We start from the raw sequence: 20660 nt of genomic DNA on the forward strand, positions 1-20660 counted from the left end.
ATCCATTGAATTTAAGCAAAAACGATGTGACACAAATTGTTTAATTAGTTAATTAATTTAATTGTTTTTATGAAGTACAATATTATAGCGTGCTAATTTCCTTATTAAAACACATTACAAACTCATTTGTTAGATTTTTGAGGAGTTTGGAACGGATTGTTGGACTTTACATTCATTATAATGGGGAAAGATGATTTGAGATACAAGTGTTATTAGTTACAATTATGGTCACAGAATGAATTAAGCTCCTATGTCAAGGCACTCCTGTGTTTTTTAATGCACAATGTATTAAAAAAATTATTGTGGAAAACATTTTAGTGTTTTTTTTTTTAATGGATAGTTACTGTTTGATTTACTGAAAAATTCAATTCAGTTATTTAAGTTGTTTTGGCAGACATTATAGTAAACTTAAACTAGAGCCGAGAGACAATCATTCACACTACTCTTATTCTTGTCATTGTTTAACAAAAATACCCCAATCCAAAACAAGTCATTTAACCTGGAATTGAAAAAACAACCTTTTTTATACTCAACGTATGCTAGAGCAAGTACCGGTACATAATTTCACCAAAACTAGCATCCAGTATTCTGGACATAATAAACGATTACGCATAACTACAGTGCAAAGCCTCAAATAAGTCTTCCACAGAGCTGCAGCTTGAAGACAGAGAGTGTAAAAGCAGCACCTCCTTTGGCTGCTGCGCCGCCTGGTTACTTGAGAGCTCCCATCAGTCTATTGAGTTAGCGAGAGCCTGTTCGGCGCGCAATAAACGCCACGCTCGAGCACGGAAACCGGAGCCAATGGATTCACCTGCGGGCCGCCGAGACGGATGCAGAGGTGGGTTGCTGCGTCCTTCGCACTTCAGATTTGTTTATTTCTAGTCCATTTCTTTGTAGTTCCTCGCTGACACGATGAAGGGTAGAAAGAAGGAACTGGTGACAACTGGACATTTTTGTTTCTTTGCGTTGTGTGTACAGGTTGTCAAAACGACTTCCACCGGTTCAACAACATTTCCCACTGATCCAAAGCTTAGACATAAAATTGGCAGAGGTTCTTTGATTTTCTTTTTTTTTTCTTTTTTGCAAAAGCACCTACTCGAAGCTTGCAAAACTGGTGCCAGAGTAGCACCAGGCCTCAGCCACTGAAAATGGTGACCACAGGTCCCTGGCGTGAACATTCAGCTGCCATTTTCTGAAGAAGTAAGCTAATTCTGTCCTCAGTTTTTGCAGATGTTGAGTGTTTCCGTGTTACCGTTAACGATAACCTTCTGCTTTGAAGGTGTTACTTTTGAAAATGCCTTTTGGGTTCAAATCGGTCGTGTGTGAATGATCTCAACATGAAGACAATCTGTACGATTTTGATCCTGATTTCCCCCTTATAACCAAAGTTGGAGATGATGCTGACCGATTATCCTGTGGTGCAAGTTGTGTTCAGAGTACGGGTTAAATGACTTGAGGTTTTTTGTAGTTGTTGCTGTTGTGATGATTGTGTTGACTCAAAGTCAATCAATTGATGACGTTGTTCAGTTGTTGTTCACGCATTATTATACATAATACTTGAGCAACAGAGACGGAGTTTAAGCGTTTACGAGATGGAGTTTAAGAACGCGGTGATCAGAATAGCCGAAACGAGCGACGTGAGGCTAACCGTGATGCTCCTCCACGACTAGCTCATTTTTTTGTTTGGAAGCCGTTTGGAAGACGAGATGCCAAACACAGGTGATGAGCAATTAGTTGACTTTAAGCTTTAAATGTCCACGCGATGTAGTAAAGTTCACTTGTCGACCAGTCGATTTGTTGGGTTCAACCCTTAGTTATGAGTGATTTATTTTTATTTTTTTACCTGATAATTGGTGACTCTGAACATGATCCTGACCAATTGCCCTGTTGTGCAAGATGTGTTGCAATATTTATTTTACCCTCCTCCATCTGTTTGAAAAAAAAAAATAAACAAATAAAAAGATCATGAGCCAACAATCGTGAAACGAGATTCATTGACTGTCCTCTGAAGTTTTTAACGTCAAGGAGAAGAGTTTTAGTTTCCAGATATCCCAACAGCTAACCTAGCTAACCTATTTCTGGTAGTCTCGCAGATCAGTCTGGGTACTGCGTCAGGTTTGATCGCGTAAGACTTCTGGTAGAGCGTTAGTGTTTAAATCAGTGGTTCTTAACCTGTGTTCGGTCGAACCCCAGGGGTTCGGTGAGGCTGTCGCTGGGGTTCAACGGAGGACTCGACACACATCGTGCGTGCGTGCTGGCATGTACACGTAAAAGCCTTTTTACACTGCATTTTGAATGCCGTGTCCGTGCCGTTCAAAACGCAACGCTGCGTCAAGGTGGGTGTTTTCCTTTTCGAGGATTGTAGAAATAACAAAGAAAAGGAACAGATTTTGTTGTGAGTTTTCACAACAAAGTCCGTTCCTCTGACATGACAGTGGCACTTACCAAGGGGAATGGCAACAGCAAAATTCACATTCACTGACAGTACATTTTCATTGAATTAAATTTTTTGTTTATTTTTGTGTGTGAAATTAAACTTTTATTGGTTTTGTTCTTTTATCACAATGATTTTGTGTGCAACTGATGCATGGCTAATTTTGTGCACGACCTGGATGACTGAGAATCTACACAGAGAATAAAATATATACATGAAATAAACAATATTTTATTTTTCAAATTAGGAAGGGTTCCGTGATCTCCAGATTAAACTGCCAGAGTTCCGTACCTCCACCAAGGTTAAGAACCACTCGTTTAAATGCTATCATCACCTGTAAGCAGGAGGTCCAGTGGTTAACACAGCATTCCATTATTTTAGCTGTTGGTGTTCTTCTTCTGTCACCACCTCTTTAGCGCATTGAATGTTTGATTTCAGTTTTCTCAGTGAAGTTTTTTTGGGGGGTGCTTCAGGGGAATTACGGGTGCCTCATTCACAGATTTATTCAACGGATGACATACTTTTATGGAATGCATAATCGGATACGAAAAAGGGAGTTATTGGAGAAACAGCTTGAGCAAATCACCAATTTGGGGCTGATCAGTAGCAGCTTAGCAGAGTTGAAACAATAACCCAGAGTGGACAGAAGGCGCACAGACGCGGCGTGGACGTGTTGACGGAAGACTTCCACTAGGCCCGAGACGGACCAAGACGATCCGCCCGGGCCACTGTTAAACCTCCAGCTCACCCAGCCCCTTAAAGCTAATGACCTAAACTCTTGTTTACCCACCCGGGTCCTTCTGCAAAGGAGAGAACTCCAATGGTGACCTACGACATATGGGGAAAATAGAGCAAAGAAAAAGGGGTTTGTGTATTTTGCGGGGGGTGGAAAACAAAAGCAAAAGGGGGGTTGAGTGAGGGCACTCGGGGTCTTAAGACTTCTTTATACTCGCGCGGACGGCGACCGCATTGACATCACTGCGGCTATCCGGCGCGTAGTTTGCCTTTATACTCCAGCGCAACCCACGCACGGCGTTTTGAAAGTGTGCTGCAGTTCACCTCCAAGTCGAGGGTGTCGCTACTGCTGGTATTGGCTAGGACACCACAGTTTCCTCTGCATTTTTTTGGGCCATTTCCGGTAGCCGTTTTTACTTTCCTTTCAGTAAAAAAAGAACAAAGCAACAACAATGGCGACCGTGGAACAGTGTCTGCTAGAACAAATTGACCTAGATGACCAGATGATACGTTTAATTATGCTGCAAAATCGATCGAGAAGGCGGCGGCGTAGATGGTATGTAGAACCCAGGGGCACGCTGAGTACATCATCACAGCATGTGACTAAAACGGACCAATCACGAGAAATGATCTCTGCAGCGTTCGACGCGCAGCAACTATTTTTGCCGTGTGCGCGACAAGCTACACAGAGGGGCCGTGCGGGGCAATTCGTCGGTCCCGTGATGCAATGCGGGCATTGTCGGCTGCGCGACCGCGGGAGCATAAAGAGGTCGTTAGCCTCCGCTGATACAATCTGGAGAAGACCCGCATGCTTAAAGAAGAAAAAGTGTCAGGGATTCCCGGTGCGTAATAGGAGTGGGAATCGCAGAGTAGTTCACGATATGATATTTTTTTCATTGACACTGAGAGTATCACGAAAGTATCATGAAAATATAATTTTGTTTTGTTCAGCAAAAATCACGTTTCATATAACAATTTGGGAAACATTGACGGGCTTAGTTTTGACTTTTTGGGGACGTCAGAGAGAAGGTGCGCTAACTCTTCCGATGTCGAGGGTTAATCTTTTATGGGTGGGGACGGAGGATGCCAACTGTGTTGCCGATGATGAAGGGCTTAAAACGTTTTGTAAGTTTGTACCTATTTTATGAGTGTGTGCGCAGTGGAGATGGGGTGCGCCAACTCTATCCGGATGTCGAAAAAAGTGAAAAAGTTGGCGAAAATGTGCCAGACTTTTTTTTTTACTTTTTTCTTGAGGGTGTGAGCAGAAGAGAGTGGGGGTGCACCCACTTTTATCGGGATGTCGAAGAGGGTGTGTGCCTAAAAATGTTTGGGAAAAACTGCCAGGCTTTGTTTTGATTTATTATTTTGGAGGTGTGTGCGTTGGAGATGGGGTGCGCCATCTCTCTCGGGAGGTCGAGGGGGTGCGCGGCTTCAAATGTTTGTTAAAAACCGACATATTGAGGCTGGTGTGACCAAAAACTTCCTACTAGAGCAACTTTTCTTTTTTTTCTTTTAGCCACAACCTTTCCCTCCTTTCCCACTCCATTCCCTCCCTCCCTCCCACTCCCTCCCTCCCTCCCTCTCTCTCTCTCTCTTTCTCTTTTTTTTGTTCCTCCACTTCCTCAGAGACATACACTACTAGCCAGCGCCTGCAGCAGTAATCGGACAACTCTCTCCGTTCTGGCCGGACCGGACTGGCCCTGCTGAGGTACGGTGCTGGCTGGCAGCAGTGCGGGGGTGCGCTCTATGGCTTCCCAGGCTTAAAATGAAAAAGAAAAAAGCTGTCTTGTAAAGTTTCATCTCCGTCCACGAATCATGCCGGAGATTCGGGAAGGAGAACTTTTTTAGAACATTGGTGCTGGATCTTCTTTTTTTTTCTTTTAAGAAGGGATAAAGACACAAGGATTCAAGCATAATTGTAGTGAGTATAATATTTTGTTTGTTATTGTGCGGAATTGCTGCTTCCACTTTATAGTCTAGTGGTGTGTGTGTTTTCAAAGAAAGAAACCATTTTTTCCCCATAAATGTTCATTTTCACATCATGGAGGATATAATTAATATTAATTGGATGCAGAATTAATTAAAGATGTAATGATTTCAAAGGATGCCAATGATCCAGATGGACACATAATCCCTAAAATGTTCAGATAAGGTTTGAAATGTTATTACAGTTAAAAAAAAATTTAAAAAGCGTATCTTTTTTATGTATTTATTTAAATTGAAGTAAGACTCTATTAAAAGATTCTGGTGTAATTTAAATAAAAAGTTTTAATATGAGGTAAAATAAAATAAACAAGCAATTGTTGGATACAAATCCAATATTTCATTTGTTTCCAAAAAAGAAAACCATAAAACGTCCCACTTTTAGCTCCTAAAACTGCTTTTCAGTAGTGTAATTTTTATAAATCAAGAATTAAAAAAAAAAAAAAAAAAACATGTCTTAAAGGGAACATTTTCTAAATGAGTCAAATTGACCCATTTTTAAGTTAAAAAACATGTATGGAAGTAACATAACAAACAAATTGCAATTGGAGCTATTCATCCATAAAAATGGATAAAAAATATTCATTAGGATTTTTTGTTGCTGTTGGTCCTGACACTTTTGAATAATTATACACGCCACAGGTCAAAGTGACCCGAGAACATTATTGCTGTTTGAATGCACCCGGAGGGGTAAATAGCAAAAAGTGCTGTCTGAATCGCTCCCAAGTGGAAGCTCTTGACATTTTATGCCATCTGCTTTGGCCGTGGAATGCAACGAGGAGACCCCGAGACCGAGGGCCGCATTTTAGCGTTCCCGGCTCGCCGCGTAGTAAAGACGACACACACACACACACACACAAACGCACACAGCGAGTAATCACACACTCCTGTAATTGAAGGGGTTTAATGTTATGGGGGAAACGGTGGGCAACCAATGGCTCGTGGGCCACATACAGAACTGTAAATGCGCAGTATATTACCCAAAAAGAGCAAATTGTAAATTTCGAATGGCCCTCAGAGGGCTGATGGGGAAAGGGACCCCACCCTTGGTGTTAGACAAACACGAAAAGCTCCTACCATTCACTGGCACAATAACCTTATTTATCCAATTAGTGCGTATTTGCTCGCGTGGCTCTATGTGCACAAGCAGGAGCGGTCGGCATTGTGGATGCAGAGAATGGTGGGGGCCGGTGGGGGGCAAGTAGTAAGTGGGATGATTTAGCGGGGCAGGGGTTGTTTACTAAATACCGCCGGGCGATGTTTTGTTCACATGTTGGTGTTTGGGCCTGGAAATGAGATTTAAAAACAGCACAAGCACTCCAAATATGTGGAAGTGACCGCATTGAATGGATGTGGAGACCCACCCTCAAAAAAGGCGATTTAGTTGTCAGATGAAAAAAACAGCTTGAATAATTACATTTTCTTTTCACAATATAAAAATAATTCCTGTATAAAATGTCATTTTAACCCTCTTATTACATTTGTTTCTCAGGAACAGCAATAACGTCCCTGGGTCAATTCTAACCGCAGCTTGTGTAATTAACCAAATGTGTCAAAAACTGAAACAAAAAAAAATCCCAAAGGATGTATATCCGTTATTTAATATGATATATCAAATATATATTTATATCTCATTATGAACTCCACTTGCAAATATGTGAACTGAAGCATTTACATTGTACGTTGATTACACTTGAATATCAAAAAACTACTTGTCAGCTTTTATTTATGTTTTGCTGTGTTTACTTCAAAATAGGTAACAGGAGGGTTTTTAACTCCACTTGTTTACATGATAGCACACTTTTTTTAGATTCATGGCACGGCATGAATCCTTCGTAGACACTTCAGGTCTTTTGAGTGATATTCAACTGAGCAATTCAGCTACAATCAGCTCGATCAATCATAATGTTGAAATCGAGATTTAAAACCTTAATAATCCTTCTGGGGGCCTTTCCAGAAGTGATTGTGATGAGGTTTCGTGTTAGACTTCATTAGCAAAATGCTGATAATTACACTTTTAAAGAAATGACGCAGGCTTTAATCAGCCGTCAGCGTTTTGTTTGCTCAGGTTGATGAAAGGCAAATGAGGAGTGATTTACATTTAAATATGCACACGGAGTTTATTTGATTAGGCTCCCGCCGCTCAAACGACAACACATTTTGAAAAATTTGCATTCGCGGCCCGTCATCCCAAGCGGCGCCCACTCGCAACATCTGTGTCCAATTGTCGTGCGCGTCCACATTCTTTTGCTTGCCTGCCGGATTTATTTTCCCTGGGCCACCATGTGGACTCAGCTGACCAGCTTAAGTGAGGATTAGTCGCTTTAAGGTTCAAATTATTATTTTTTTGATTAAAGAAGTGCAAAACATGATAATAAATGGCCTCATGATATTAGGTATCAGTAACAGCCCTTTTTTTTTTTTTTTTTTTTTAATGCGCTGTAACATATGGGGAAACCCTCACCGTTATAATTTTATAAGCACGGTGATGTTAATATTGAAATGGAAGGACTGATTTCTTAAACATTTTTTTAAAAAAACACAAACAAAAATGGTGTTTAAAAATCCAATAATGTTAAAGTTACTGAGAATGAAAACATCAATCATGCCATAAACACAGACAGTTGTATCGTATTTCATTGATTTAAATTTTTAACTGAATGGGCTGAGATCTGTATTTTACGAAAGGCGTTTTAAAAAAACCTAATAAAGTTGCTGTTGAACAGGGCATCATAAAGTTGCAGAGAATGGAAACATCAATCATGCCATAGACATCAACCGTAGAGTTCATCTTCATAAAAATGTAAAATTAACATTTTAAAAACGATACAGGTCCACCGTATTCCACTGTTCAGTCTAAACTGAAAGGAACTGATTTCGAGATTTCAAGTAAAAGCGATTAAAAATCTAACCAACTGCTTTTGAAAATGACATCAATAATTTCCTGAAAATGTCATATCAATCATGGCATAAATATCAAAGGTTGTGTCGAGCTACATGAAGACGCTATTTTCTTGCTGTTGATTTGAATACCGAACTGGAAGGACTGATTTCTTGTATTCAAGGAAAACGGCTTTAAAAATCCAATCAAATTGCTTTTGAATCAGTAATCATAAAATTCCTGAAAATGTACTGGTTCAAAATCAAATAACGTGCTTTTGACAAAGGCATCATACAGTTCCTGACAATGTAAACATCAATCCTTGCGATAAACATCAGAAGTAATGTTCATCTAGGTACATAAAAACGATACAGTTCCATCATATTATGAGCATATTTTTTTGTTGTTCTTTTTAATACTGGCCTGGAAATACTGATTTCTTGAAGTAAAAACAAAACAAAAACATTTTAAAAAAGCATTTTTGAATCTTAAAGGTCCTGAAAATGGCACCATCAATCATGCCATAAACATCAACAGTAGTGTTTATCTATGTAAAAACTAAACAGTTCTGTCACATTCCAAGCATATTGAATGCATTTTAGTACACAACTGTAGGGACTGATTTCTTAAATTTGCACACACGTGGCCTAATGATATTAACCATAAAACTGACAGTAGATTTTTATGAGCTCCACCATACAGGGAACCCTCAGCACTCAAAGTGTCAGCTTATGTTTACCTGGAAAACAAACAGCGAGCAACCGTGACGGGAGCCTGTCGTGGCAGCGCTTCTCCTTCTTCTCCCGTCGTCACGGTGACGCTTCTCCGCCCGCTTTGTTCCCCGCTGGCTTCAAAGACTGACCCGGCGGCTCAGATCCAAGGAGATAAAAGATGCTTTTTCTTTGGTTTCGACGACAAGTATTTCGAAGGACGGCTTTGAAGTTGGGCTTCTTCACGCCTCATTCTTGGCTTTCTCCTCACCTGGATGCTTTCACCTGCGCGCAATGGCGGAGACACACGTAGAGGAAAACACTTAAACACAAGTCACCATCATTTCTCCTAGATAATGTCCTGTAGCAAATGTGTTTTCCTGCTTTTTCTTCATGATTTTCCTTCATTGAAAAATATTCTCTCACATGGGGAAAACATTCCGTTTCATTTATAAACTTTTCTCCTTTTTCTTTACATACCTTCACCATATTATAATACACATTAAAAACATTTCTTAAATTTACTTTGGTCCTTGACGGATGTTGGAAAACTTAAATGGCCCTTGATAGATTAACACACACACACACACACACACACACACACAAACACCAAAATATTTCAGAAAAAATATAACTTATGAAACATTTAATTAAAAATTAATTAAATTAAAAGAAAATATAAAGTTGCACAAAAATAATCACAAAAAATGACAATGTGCAGTTACATTTATTTAAATTTATATTCTCAGGACAAATATTTCTGTAAAGTTGCACAAAAAACAATGCCTCAAAAGTCGCAAAGAAAATACTGAAATATTTTTTAAAATTATAAGTCAGAAAAAATATGCCTCAAAAGTTGCACAAAAATAATACAAATACTTGTGTTAATTTTAAAAAAGAATACGTTAAAGGTTTCACAAAAAAATAATATATATATATATATATTCAAGATTTCAGGGAAATGTGCATCAAAAGTTGCACAAAAATCATTTTTTTTTTAAAATTAAAATTCAGAGGTAATATCCCACAAATGTCAAGCGAAAAAGGATGTAAAACTATTTTTAAAAATGTCAACTGTCAGGAAAATTATGCCTCAAAAGTCACACAAAAAATGTAGAGTATGTTAAAAAAATACTTCAATTAAATTTCCAGTATTTACTCTATGGTAAGATATGCTTCTAAGATGTTACGAAAGCAGAGGAAAAGGATAGTTATTGACCTAATAGGTTGCACTGTATTGCTTAGGGTGATATTTTTTGTTTGTTTTTTGTTTGTTTTCAACCTAGTGTAACACACTCAAAAAGCAATTCATGTCAAAACTGGGGGCAGTGCATCTGACTTGAAAAAAACCCCAAAAAACTCCACTCTTACGCTCTTGACCCTGTATCCCCACAGTGGGCCCTTAGTCGAGTCAGCTCTAATATAGTGTTATGGCCGCGCCGGTGTATGGCCCTCGTGCGCTCTTGATGTCGGACTGAGCTCTGAAATGTAACTGTCAGCTAAAGGAGAGTAATAGAGGTGTCGGCGCTGTCATAGGAAACATATGTGGCTCCATATGCTCGCATAGGCGCATTGTCTTCAGATGGGCCTCCGAAAGTGCCCTGAGCGTGTGTGTGTGTGTGTGTGTGTGTGTGCGTGTGTCTGTGTGTGCCCTCATGAACTGGGGGCCTCTCAAGAAGACATTCTGTTTTACAATGTCTGAGTGAGCACTTACATGTACTGTATAATTACAGTGGTGCCTTGAGATAGGAGTGACCCGAGCAGTTTTTCCGGATATGAGTCGACGTTCGGCAGAGTTTTTTGCTTCGACTTGCGAGCAAACATTTTGAGAGTGCTGTATTGTGCCAGTGAACTCAACTCAACTCACTTGACAACACGCAGCAGTTTGGCAGATGGTGAACAAGTCTTCAAAAAAAAGAGGCCTCAAGCTGTTTCATGCACTCCCACTTGAAGTGTACTGTCAAACTAAATATAAAACAAAGAATTACACCTTGTGTATTTAAAACAATCACACAATTTTGCATTTGCCTCTGCCAAATAGGTTAATGCTAACCTAACACCATATGGGAAACTCCACTGACTGGCTAACAGATAGCATTTATGTTGCGGTATTATAATCCTTTAAGCAATGGATATTTGAACACAAACAGTGGAGTAACATATGTAGACAGACAATTTAACAATAATTACAGGCATACATTATCCTTTGAGAAAAACAACTAACATTACTGCAGATTACAGTGTATGCCCGCATATTCACATATACATATATATATATATATATATATATATATATATATATATATATATATATATATATATATATATATATATATATATAGTTTGTTGTTCCCTTTGTGCCTCTTTGCTCGCACTGAATGGAGCTTTGACCCTCACTAGGGTCGCGGGCGTGCTGGAGCCTATCCCAGCTATCATCGGGCAGGAGGCGGGGTACACCCTGAACTGGTTGCCAACCAATCGCAGGGCATATACAAACAAACAACCATTCGCACTCACATTCAAACCTACGGGCAATTTAGAGTTGTCAATTAACCTACCATGCCTGTTTTTGGGTTGTGGGAGGAAACCGGAGTGCCCGGTGAAAACCCACGCAGGCACGGGGAGAACATGCAAACTCCACACAGGCAGGGTCGGGGTTTGAAGCCCGGTCCTGAGAACTGTGAGTCGCCCAGCATGCCTCTCTCTCTCTCTCTCTCTCTCTCTCTCTCTCTCTCTCTATATATATATATATATATATATATATATAGTTTGTTGTTCCCTTTGTGCCTCTTTGCTCGCATTGAATGAAGCTTTGAAGTTGTGTATTTGTGTGCACTGCCGCTGCCCTCCAGGCCCGCTTGGGGGGCGGTGAGGGGGGAGGCAACACTGACGCTCATTAGGGGCTGTCAGTATAGACCCGAGCAGGGAGGAGCTTCAGGGTTGGGGGGATTGCTGATGAATTTCAGATAGTGTCAATTGCACATGAAAGATGTGCTGAGGATGCCCGGGCTGTCACGCTCGGCTGGTTGCCCGCTCAACACGTCCCATCTTCCCATCCCGAAAACCTGTGATCCCTCACTTCTCCAATCCACCCCCCACACCCCTTCTTCCTGCTTACCTTGGCTAAGTCACTTTGCATGTTGATTGGGAGGGGGTCGTGGGAGAGGAGGGCTAATCCAGTTTGCAGCTGTCGTAGGCCCAATGATGAATCGCCTCTCCAGGAGGAAACGGTGGCGGAGAGAATACCGTTCTACTCTCGAGCCGCTTCAACAATAATGTTTTCCCAGAGACGAGGCTTTTTGTCTCACGCTAACAAGGAGTGACTTTGTTTCGTCCAGGCGGAGAAGGCAGGAAGAGGACTCGCAGGGCTCGGGAGGACTCAAAGGCATCTCGGTGGCAGGTAAGACTGAGATACCAAAGACGACTTCACCAAAGCTTGACCCTGAGTGAGTGTTATAATAATGCTTGAGGGCAGAGGTCATCAATGGAACATATTTGCGAGCATACATTTTGAATTTGGGACAGCAAGCTGTTTTGTTTCCTAGTATATTGTGCTATATAATAATGTAATATATCGATATTGTTATGTATCCTTTCTGATATGGTTATGATGCAGTATCAACATCGATTGATTTGATGTGATGTTATGATGTTTTTGATCATTTCTTATCATGTGAATCTCAGTACAGTAATGCCCTGAATATTCGTGGTTCACGATTCACAAATTCACCTATTCCTATTCAAGTACAACTTAATGTATGTGCAGTATCACAAGCCTATACAAGTTAAGGGCGTCCATATGGTCAGTCGCTCAAAGTGCGGGGGTGAGTCGCCAACTGTCATTTTTTTGCGATGGTCCGGTCCAATTGGGTTCGACCGTACCGATAAAATGTGTTTGAAATTATATAAAACTGGATTGGAATTATAGTTTTTAGAATACTGTAGTTACGTTTTGAAAGTTTTTGGGGGGCGTCAAATACTTTTTTTTTTTTTTTACCATTTTCGTTTTTGTTTTTTTTTCGATATTCACGGCAGAGGTTGGACCCTATTGATCAAATGTCAAAGGTAGTGTTCATCTAAACAAAAACGTAGATGAGCACTACTATATGTGCAAAGACAAGAAAGATTTTGAATCTAATTCTCGTTTCCTTTGTTGATTTGCAAAGTAAAATGGAAAGACTGGTTTGTTACAAAATGTACTGCTTTTGACTACGGCATTATGCAGTTCCTGATAACTGAAACATCAATCATGCCATAAACATCAAAACCTCACTTTTTTTTTTGCTATTTGGCTAATGCGATGTTACATCGTGCATTTGGTCATTGTTTTTTTCATACACATTTTTCCAATAGATGTCTTTCATAATTCGTTTTTTTTTTGTAAAGAGTGTTCTGCTCTTGTGGCCGCAACAACATTTTCTCCAATTATCATGAGCTCGCCGTCACGAGCGTTCAATCCTCCGTTGTCTCGCGCCCGTCCCGATCCTTTGGGCGCACGGTCGAGCTAAACGTTCTGTGCAGTGTTTGGTTTGCTTCTGCGTAAACAGGGCAACAATTAAGGCGCTTGCCAGAGCAAACACGTCGGCCTCCTCGCCTGCCAGTCATCAGCGAGGCACACAAGCGCACACAGCCTCCTGTAATCAAGCTCCTCAGAGCGCATCAAAACGGCCAACATCTGGCTCGGGGACAGCGAACATTTCAGCTTGACGTGAGCGGAGGAATGACAAATTGCTTTGTTTGTCGCTGCGACTTTCATAGCTGACAATTGCTTACAGCGCATCTGTTTATTTCAGGGAAACGACGACCAAAACATACAGTAATAACATAATTCAATAGAATGTAAAGAATTCAACAGTTTGTGCATCTTGATGTAATGCTTCAATTCAATTTATTGTGCTCCTTCTTCCTTGGCCAGTATAAGTATAGGACAGTAATATGGAGACAAACGAATCGAAGTCACCACTACACTTTGTGACTCAGTAAGCTGCAATATTACTGGTAGTTGTTTGTTCGCATAAGATAAAGAACATATGCCTGTGAGTGCTGTAATATTGTCTGTCCATGTGTGTTGCTCCACTGTTTGTGTTCAAATCTCTGTATCTTAAAGGGCTATAATGCTTTTTGATGCTATTAGTGAGCCCGTCTGTGGTGTTTTCCATGTGTTAGCATTAAGCTCGCCAGGCATTCCTAAGTGAAGTAGTTGTTTTGAATGCACAATAATATGCAATTCTCTTTGATTGATGTTTAGCTTGACAGTAAACTTCAACTAGGAGTGACATTAAACAGTTTGAAGCCTTTTTTTTTTTTTTTTTGAAGCATTGTTCGCAAGCTGCCAAACCGTTGCTTGTTGTGTGACGCGACTTGAGTTTGCTGCCGCCATACAGCACTCACCTGGGATGATTCTAGGATGAAAGGTTTAGCAGTGCTGAGCTGGCACTGCTTTGTACATTTGAACACAGGTCCATCCCCAAATTTGTGAAAGACAAGCAATCAAACCATCAAATCTGATGAAAGTTATTTAAATGCCGAGCCACAGCAAAAGAGAGAAAACTGTCTTGGAATCATAAAATATTAAAACTTTTATTGCTGCTGCTGTATTTTGTTGTAAAAAGCAAGTACTGTATTGTTTTTACACTTTTCTTGTTTAAAAAAAGGGCACAGTAAAAAAAATGTATCTCTTAAATTTTAGGGGTGCTGAGATTCAATTTAGTGGTGCTTCGGCACCCTGAAAAATGGTCTAGAAACAATCAAACAATCATTATTGCAAGGCAATACTCGGTTTTGTGAACAAAGCCTTTTTTTTCTCACCAGGTTTATGGAAATGCAGTATCTAGCCAGTCCTCACAGCCGAGTAAGTGGAAGCAGCGACTCTCCGACAGGTGCCAGCCTTGACAACTCCCACATCCATAACAACAATTCCATGACACCAAATGGCACTGAAGGTATCCTCGCCATTCGTCAGTGCACTTTTCTCTCGCGCTGTTGTTTCCCGCCGATTATTATCCACCGTGTCAGTACTCAATTCCCTCAGCACCACTGGATTTTTGCATGAGGTTTTATGTAGTTGTTGACTAAGGTGATAAATGGACAGGACTCATGTCCTTTTTTTTTTTTTTTTTTTTTTTTTTCTTGCCGCTCTTTCTCCCCCCCATAGGTGACAGCATCACAATGCTCACCACCGCAGACTGGTTGTTAGGTTGTAACTCGCAGTCCGCCTCAGGTTTGTCTACATTTTTTTTGTTTTGCATTGAAAGGACAATACTTGCAAGAGGATATCCTAAATTTGCATAGCGTGGCTTCAACTATTGTACCTTTCATTCAGGCCCTCTGTGGTGTTTAAATGTGTCTTGCCAGCACGGTTTGCAGTGAGCTGATTGGTGCCTGTGAATAGAAAACCTTTGGTTTTTATTTGTTCATGCTTAGCCACCCTCCAACCATTTTTTTGTGTGCGTGTGACTGTGTGCTAGTTTATGCATGCACACCAGCATTATTTTTTTTCCTTCTTTTTTTTTTCTTTTTTTCGCCCCCACCCGCGTGTTCTCGCAAAGTATCGCCACTTGTCAGCATGTTTCCGAGCTGAACAAACACAGCGGAAAAACATGTACGAAGTGACAGCCGATGGCTTCTTCATTTCTGCGGAGCATGACCGCCTTGCCCACATTGTCAATTTGTTTTTCCCCCCCGAAAGAGGAAAAAAAAGAAAGAAAAAAAGTGGAATGATTTCAAAGATTCCTGAGCTGTCAGGTAGCTGTGAAATTGTTCTTTACGCATCTATCAGTGAGCTTGGTAATGGAGCCAAGGTCAAAAAACGGTCGCTACGCATAAAGATGAATTTATACACAAGTGCCTTTTCCTGGCAGTTCAGTTATACTTGGTTGTCATCGCGAAAACAAATCCTGCCGCACATCACATGAATCATTTGTCAGCGTTTTAAAGCGTTGATTTAGAGTTGTATTAGCCTGCTTGTATGAGATTTTAACACAGATGAAACCTCTCCAAAGCCGGATTTACAATGCAGGTCTGAGTGCATTGCACACAATTGATCAGATTAAAAGAAATCTTCTGTCAACCCTCCAAAAATTATGCAAGCTCAAATAAGACTACTTACATAATGCACATGTTAAAATAAGACTACCGTAAATCCCCCCAAAATTTTGGAGGTTAAAATAAGACTACTGTAAACGCTCCAAAGTCGCACATGTTAAAGTAACACTACCATAAATCCCTCAAACGTTGTGCGTTGTCGAAATAAGACAACAGAAAAACAACCTAAATGTACTCAGGTAAAAATAACATCACTGTAAATATACAAAAGGTGCACAAGTTAAACTAAAATTACCATTTAAAAAGTTTCCCAGATAAAAATTTATCTACTGTAAAAAAAATAAGTTGTGTAGGTTACAATAAGGCTACCATAACTCTCTCAAAAGTTGCGCAAATGAAAATAACACAACTGTAAAAACCACCCAGGTTAAAAATGTTTATTTAAAAAAAAAAAAAAAAAAAAAGATAAATTACCATCAAAAACCCAAAAGTAAGATCATCGTGTGACAAGAATGACTTTCACATGATAATTTATTTATTAAAATTATGATTATTCAATGTGACGGTGTGGCTTGTTGGTCTTTTTTTTCTCCTTGGCAGTTAAAAGTGAGCCAATGAGCAGCAGCGACATAGCCACTTCAGTAGCAGAGACCTCTCTGGACAGCTTCTCCGGATCAGGTGAGTTTGAAGTTTGCGCGCGTGTGTGTTTAAGAACAAGACCTTTTGCCTTTGTCAGCGTTTTTTAAATATGCTCACATGGGCATGTGTGCACGTGTGTGTGTGTGTGTGTGTGAGTATGTAAACTGGGCCGGTTCCCATGTCGGTGAAAGACGGAATTAATAACTTCCAGCGGAACAGGGCCAGTGTGAAGACCCGCTTGGAATCACTTTGTGTTTATTATTATTCTTTCGACAAGTGAATGAAGGCCCGGCTGCATTGACCATCCCTAAAAACTCACCAATTTCCATGTGTCGGGTGTAGGTTTTTTTTTTTTTTTTTCCTCAACAGTATCGTCTCAAGGACCCATGCCCGGAAGTGAACGGGATTATTTTGGGTGATTAATAGGCCATATATGCACTTCTATCTGGAGAGTTTGAAGGGCAACACGCAAATTGTGCAACTCACATGATTTTTATAAAGCTGTTAATGTCTTTACTGTTACGCACTTTTGGCTTTGCTGTTATAAAAAGAAGTGTAGTTCAGTGGACCACCACCATTTGCTCAATAAGGATTATCTTTACAATGAATCAGCAACTTTTTGAAAATAGGACTTTAAGCTTAGTTGTTTCAGCATGGGAAACATTTACCCATATAAAACCAAGGTATTAAAAAAAATGCTAAACTAAATTTTTTGTTTTGCATGTATCTTTACCGTTATTGATAAAAATGATATGAAAATGACCCTTATATGACCTCGCCTAAGGAGAAACAGACAGATACTGTATTTCTTAGAAGTAGCCATCAGAGGTTGTTTAAACTATCTCCTTCCATGCAAGTATTTACAGTATTAGATATTATCGCTCATTATTCTGCAAGTGCTTGTCCTGACTCTTGTCTACTAAAGGGTTGACATTTTTCCCTTCACAGTCTAAAATATGGATTTTGTTCAGTTTGACTCTCGCAAAAGCAGTATTTCCAATTGCAGCTTGTTTGTACCTTGTATTTCCATTTTAAACAAACAGTTGTTTTAAGGTAAAACAACTGCAATCAAAAAGGATAATAATTCTCAATCCTTTGGTTAGTATCTAACGCCCCCAAAACAGTATTTACAAAGTTTAAGTGAGTAGTTTGTTTGTACAAAGGATTTTCATTGTAATGCTAATGAGAACAACTGTTTTCAAGACAAATAAAACAAGTGTGAGCAAAAGAGATGAAGAGCCTCGTTCAAAAACCATTTACGAGTGGGCTAAGTTAACAGCCCTGTGGGAGTATGTCGTCGTGTATTGTGGTTGTGGCTTTGGCGGCCTGTTTCAGCTGTGTGTTTAAACCAGCGGTTGCCATGACAATAAATGAGTCAGCACAAAAAAAAAAAAAAAAGAAAAAAAAAAAGATCCTCCCCTACCTGATTATTTTTGCTCCATTATTATGATGCGGGCAGCTGACTGGTTAGAGTGTCTGCCTCACAGTTCTGAGGACCGGGGTTCAATCCCCGGCCCCGCCTTTGTGGAGTTTGCATGTTCTCCCCGTGCCTGCGTGGGTTTTCTCCGGGCACTCCGGTTTCCTCCCACATCCCAAAAACATGCATGGTCGGTTAAATGACAACTCTAAATTGCCCGTAGGTGTGAATTGGAGTGCGAATGGTTGTTTGTTTGTATGTGCCCTGCGATTGGCTGGTAACCAGTTCAGGGCGTACCCCACCTCCTGCCCGATGATAGCTGGGATAGGCTCCAGCACGCCGCGACCCTAGTGAGGAGAAGCGGCTCAGAAAATGGATGGATGAATATTATGATGCGTCTGTCGAAATAAACAGAGTAATGCAGCCGTAATTACCGGTTCCTCTGAATCTTGGGGTTCTGTTGGCGAAAACTAATATTTACGTTGCTTCTGAGTGTTTAAACGTGCTCTTGTCTCTCTCCTAACTCTCCTCCTCAGCTATTGGAAGTAGTGGCTTCAGCCCAAGACAAACGCACCAGTTCTCCTCGCAGATTTACCCTTCCAAGTAAGGCTCCTCTTGACTTGTTCCTAAAAAAAAAATAATAATAATAAAAAAAAAATAATAAGCAGCGTCCGACTTCATTTGGACCTTTAATTAGATCCTCCTGCCAGATTGCCAAGTTTCGAGCGGCTTTGTTTGCCTGGATGTCTGCAGCTTGTGTCGTAATTTCTCCTCGTCATTGGAGATACGATTGTTCTCGCTCTTCGGCTAAAGAATTTGTGGCAAACCAGGATAAGCGGTGTTGAAAATGGATGTCTGGGATGTTTTTTATTGAAGGGCCGACCGAGCGCCATTTGTTTCATGTTGTGTTGTTGTTTCATGACTGAAACAGCAGGACGTATCCGCATATTCTTCCGACCCCTTCGTCCCAAAATATGGCCGCGTACGGGCAGACGCAGTACACCACAGGAATGCAGCAAGCCGCAGCTTACGCCAGCTACCCCCAGCCTGGCCAGCCCTACGGCATCCCGGCTTACGGTAAGAAGCAACGTCTTCACTTTGTTTTCAAAACAATTTGTACAATTGAGTTATCCGACTTTCATTCCTAAAGGTCAAGACGTTGCTTGAGAGCGACCGTGTTCTCATCATTGTCACTGTTATGGCAGCAATTTTGCCGAGTTGTTGTTTGTTGCCTGCATGTTCGTGACTTTGTCGGTGACTTTGCTGATCATGCTCGCCAAAGATCAGAAAGATGCAGTATGGAGATCCCCCAAAAAGTCTGTCTCAAATTTGAATTTGCTTAGCACAAATATTAAGTTCAATTAAAAAAAATTACAATTAAATAAATTTTTTAAAATAAATTAAATTTTAAAAATGAATTAAATTATAAAAATAAATTTCATTTAAACATTTTTAAAATAATAAGTAATTAGAATTTGTGTAAAATGTGTTTTTCTAGGATAGTATAGAATCGGTCACGTGATGGTCATATTTACTTTAAAAAGGCAACTTTTAAAAAGGCAACTTTTTTAACAATAATTATTACATCAGATCGGGGATTCCCAAACTGTGGCGCGTCTCGCTATGGGGTGCGCATGTAATGGCAATCTGGTAGACTGTTTTCACATCATTAATTTTTGGGATGTTTTTTTGAGGGGATGGGATTTCGAACACAGTACATAAAAAGTTTGAAAAAGGCAGCCGTAGAATCAGTTATCATCGTAAAAAAATTTCAAACTGATTTTATATAATATATAACAAATATTCGAGAAACATTTCTGAACATTTGTGACATATTAAGCCCACTCTTACTGGTTACATTCAGTGAATGAGAGGTCTGGGGTCTTCAATTCAGCTTCCCTTATCCTGTAGGTACCACTGTTTAATATGTACTCTTAAATAAATCGTGTTGCAAAATTTCTCAAAATATTTTAAAATATTTAGCCCATATCCTTGTGGTTACATTTAATGACTAAGAGGTTGTAAATTTAATTGAAAAGTCATTTAAAATGTCTCAAAAAGTCAAACTACAGTTATGTTTTATATACAGCACTATATTAAAAATATAATGGAAACATTTCCTAATTATTGTGAAATGATTTTGTAGTCTCATTTATTCAATGGTAGGTCTTAAATTTGTTTAAAGTGGTCTTAAATGTTGGTGTTCCTAAAGGTGGTGATAACATCTTTTCACAGATGACTCATCTTAGATCACAGATAATATAGTAAGTGTAACCTGAAGTAACCAAAAAGTTTGTTCTGCAGGGGTACGAGATCGCTACAAGGAATCAGTAAACAAATCAGCGCCGGGGCCATTGTGATCGGCCTCGGCCACATCTCGGTGTAATTTCAGACCTGTGACTCTGGACTCTTGTCAAGAGCATCAAACCGATCTGGTGTCGCTAACTGATTTAGGTCCATTGTGGGCAGGCATCAAGACGGAAAGCGGCCTGAGCCAGTCGCAGTCGCCGGGCCAGACGGGCTTCCTCGGCTACGGCTCGGGCTTCAGCACGCCGCAGACTGGACAGGCGCCATACAGCTACCAAATGCAGGGTGAGGACATCTGAATCCTTGCTCTTTTTTGTTGTACAGTGGACTCCTGCGATTCGCGGGTGACAGGGACGACCAGACGCAAATAACAAAAATCAGAGGATAATTGACGCCCGTTATAACTGCATTGAAATGTTTTTTTTTTCTTTTTCTTTTTTTACCCTCCAAATAATTGTATAAATGGGGATAAAATGCCAGTACGCTTTTTCATGGTTACTCCCCCCAGAA

At 40.2% G+C, this 20660-nt stretch overlaps 1 protein-coding gene across 9 annotated transcripts in view; it reads left to right on the forward strand.

The window, feature by feature from the left end:
- Positions 1–761: 761 nt before the first annotated feature.
- eya1 (EYA transcriptional coactivator and phosphatase 1) overlaps positions 762–20660 on the forward strand; it is a 51536-nt gene continuing 31637 nt past the window's right edge. Inside the window, exons 1-8 of one of the 9 annotated variants that reach the window (XM_061666067.1) lie at positions 4808–5090; positions 12082–12143; positions 14555–14685; positions 14898–14963; positions 16388–16465; positions 18380–18446; positions 18775–18920; positions 20298–20435. In XM_061666067.1, coding sequence (XP_061522051.1) covers positions 14559–14685; positions 14898–14963; positions 16388–16465; positions 18380–18446; positions 18775–18920; positions 20298–20435 — 622 coding nt within the window. In that variant the 5' untranslated portion in view covers positions 4808–5090; positions 12082–12143; positions 14555–14558. Of the gene's footprint in view, positions 839–4807; positions 5091–11909; positions 12144–14554; positions 14686–14897; positions 14964–16387; positions 16466–18379; positions 18447–18774; positions 18921–20297; positions 20436–20660 lie in introns of those variants that run through there. The other 8 variants (XM_061666065.1, XM_061666070.1, XM_061666066.1 and 5 more) reach the window with 8 other exon arrangements.

The sequence above is a fragment of the Phycodurus eques genome, chromosome 21 (assembly GCF_024500275.1).
Source record: "Phycodurus eques isolate BA_2022a chromosome 21, UOR_Pequ_1.1, whole genome shotgun sequence".
Taxonomy (NCBI): Eukaryota; Metazoa; Chordata; class Actinopteri; order Syngnathiformes; family Syngnathidae; genus Phycodurus; species Phycodurus eques.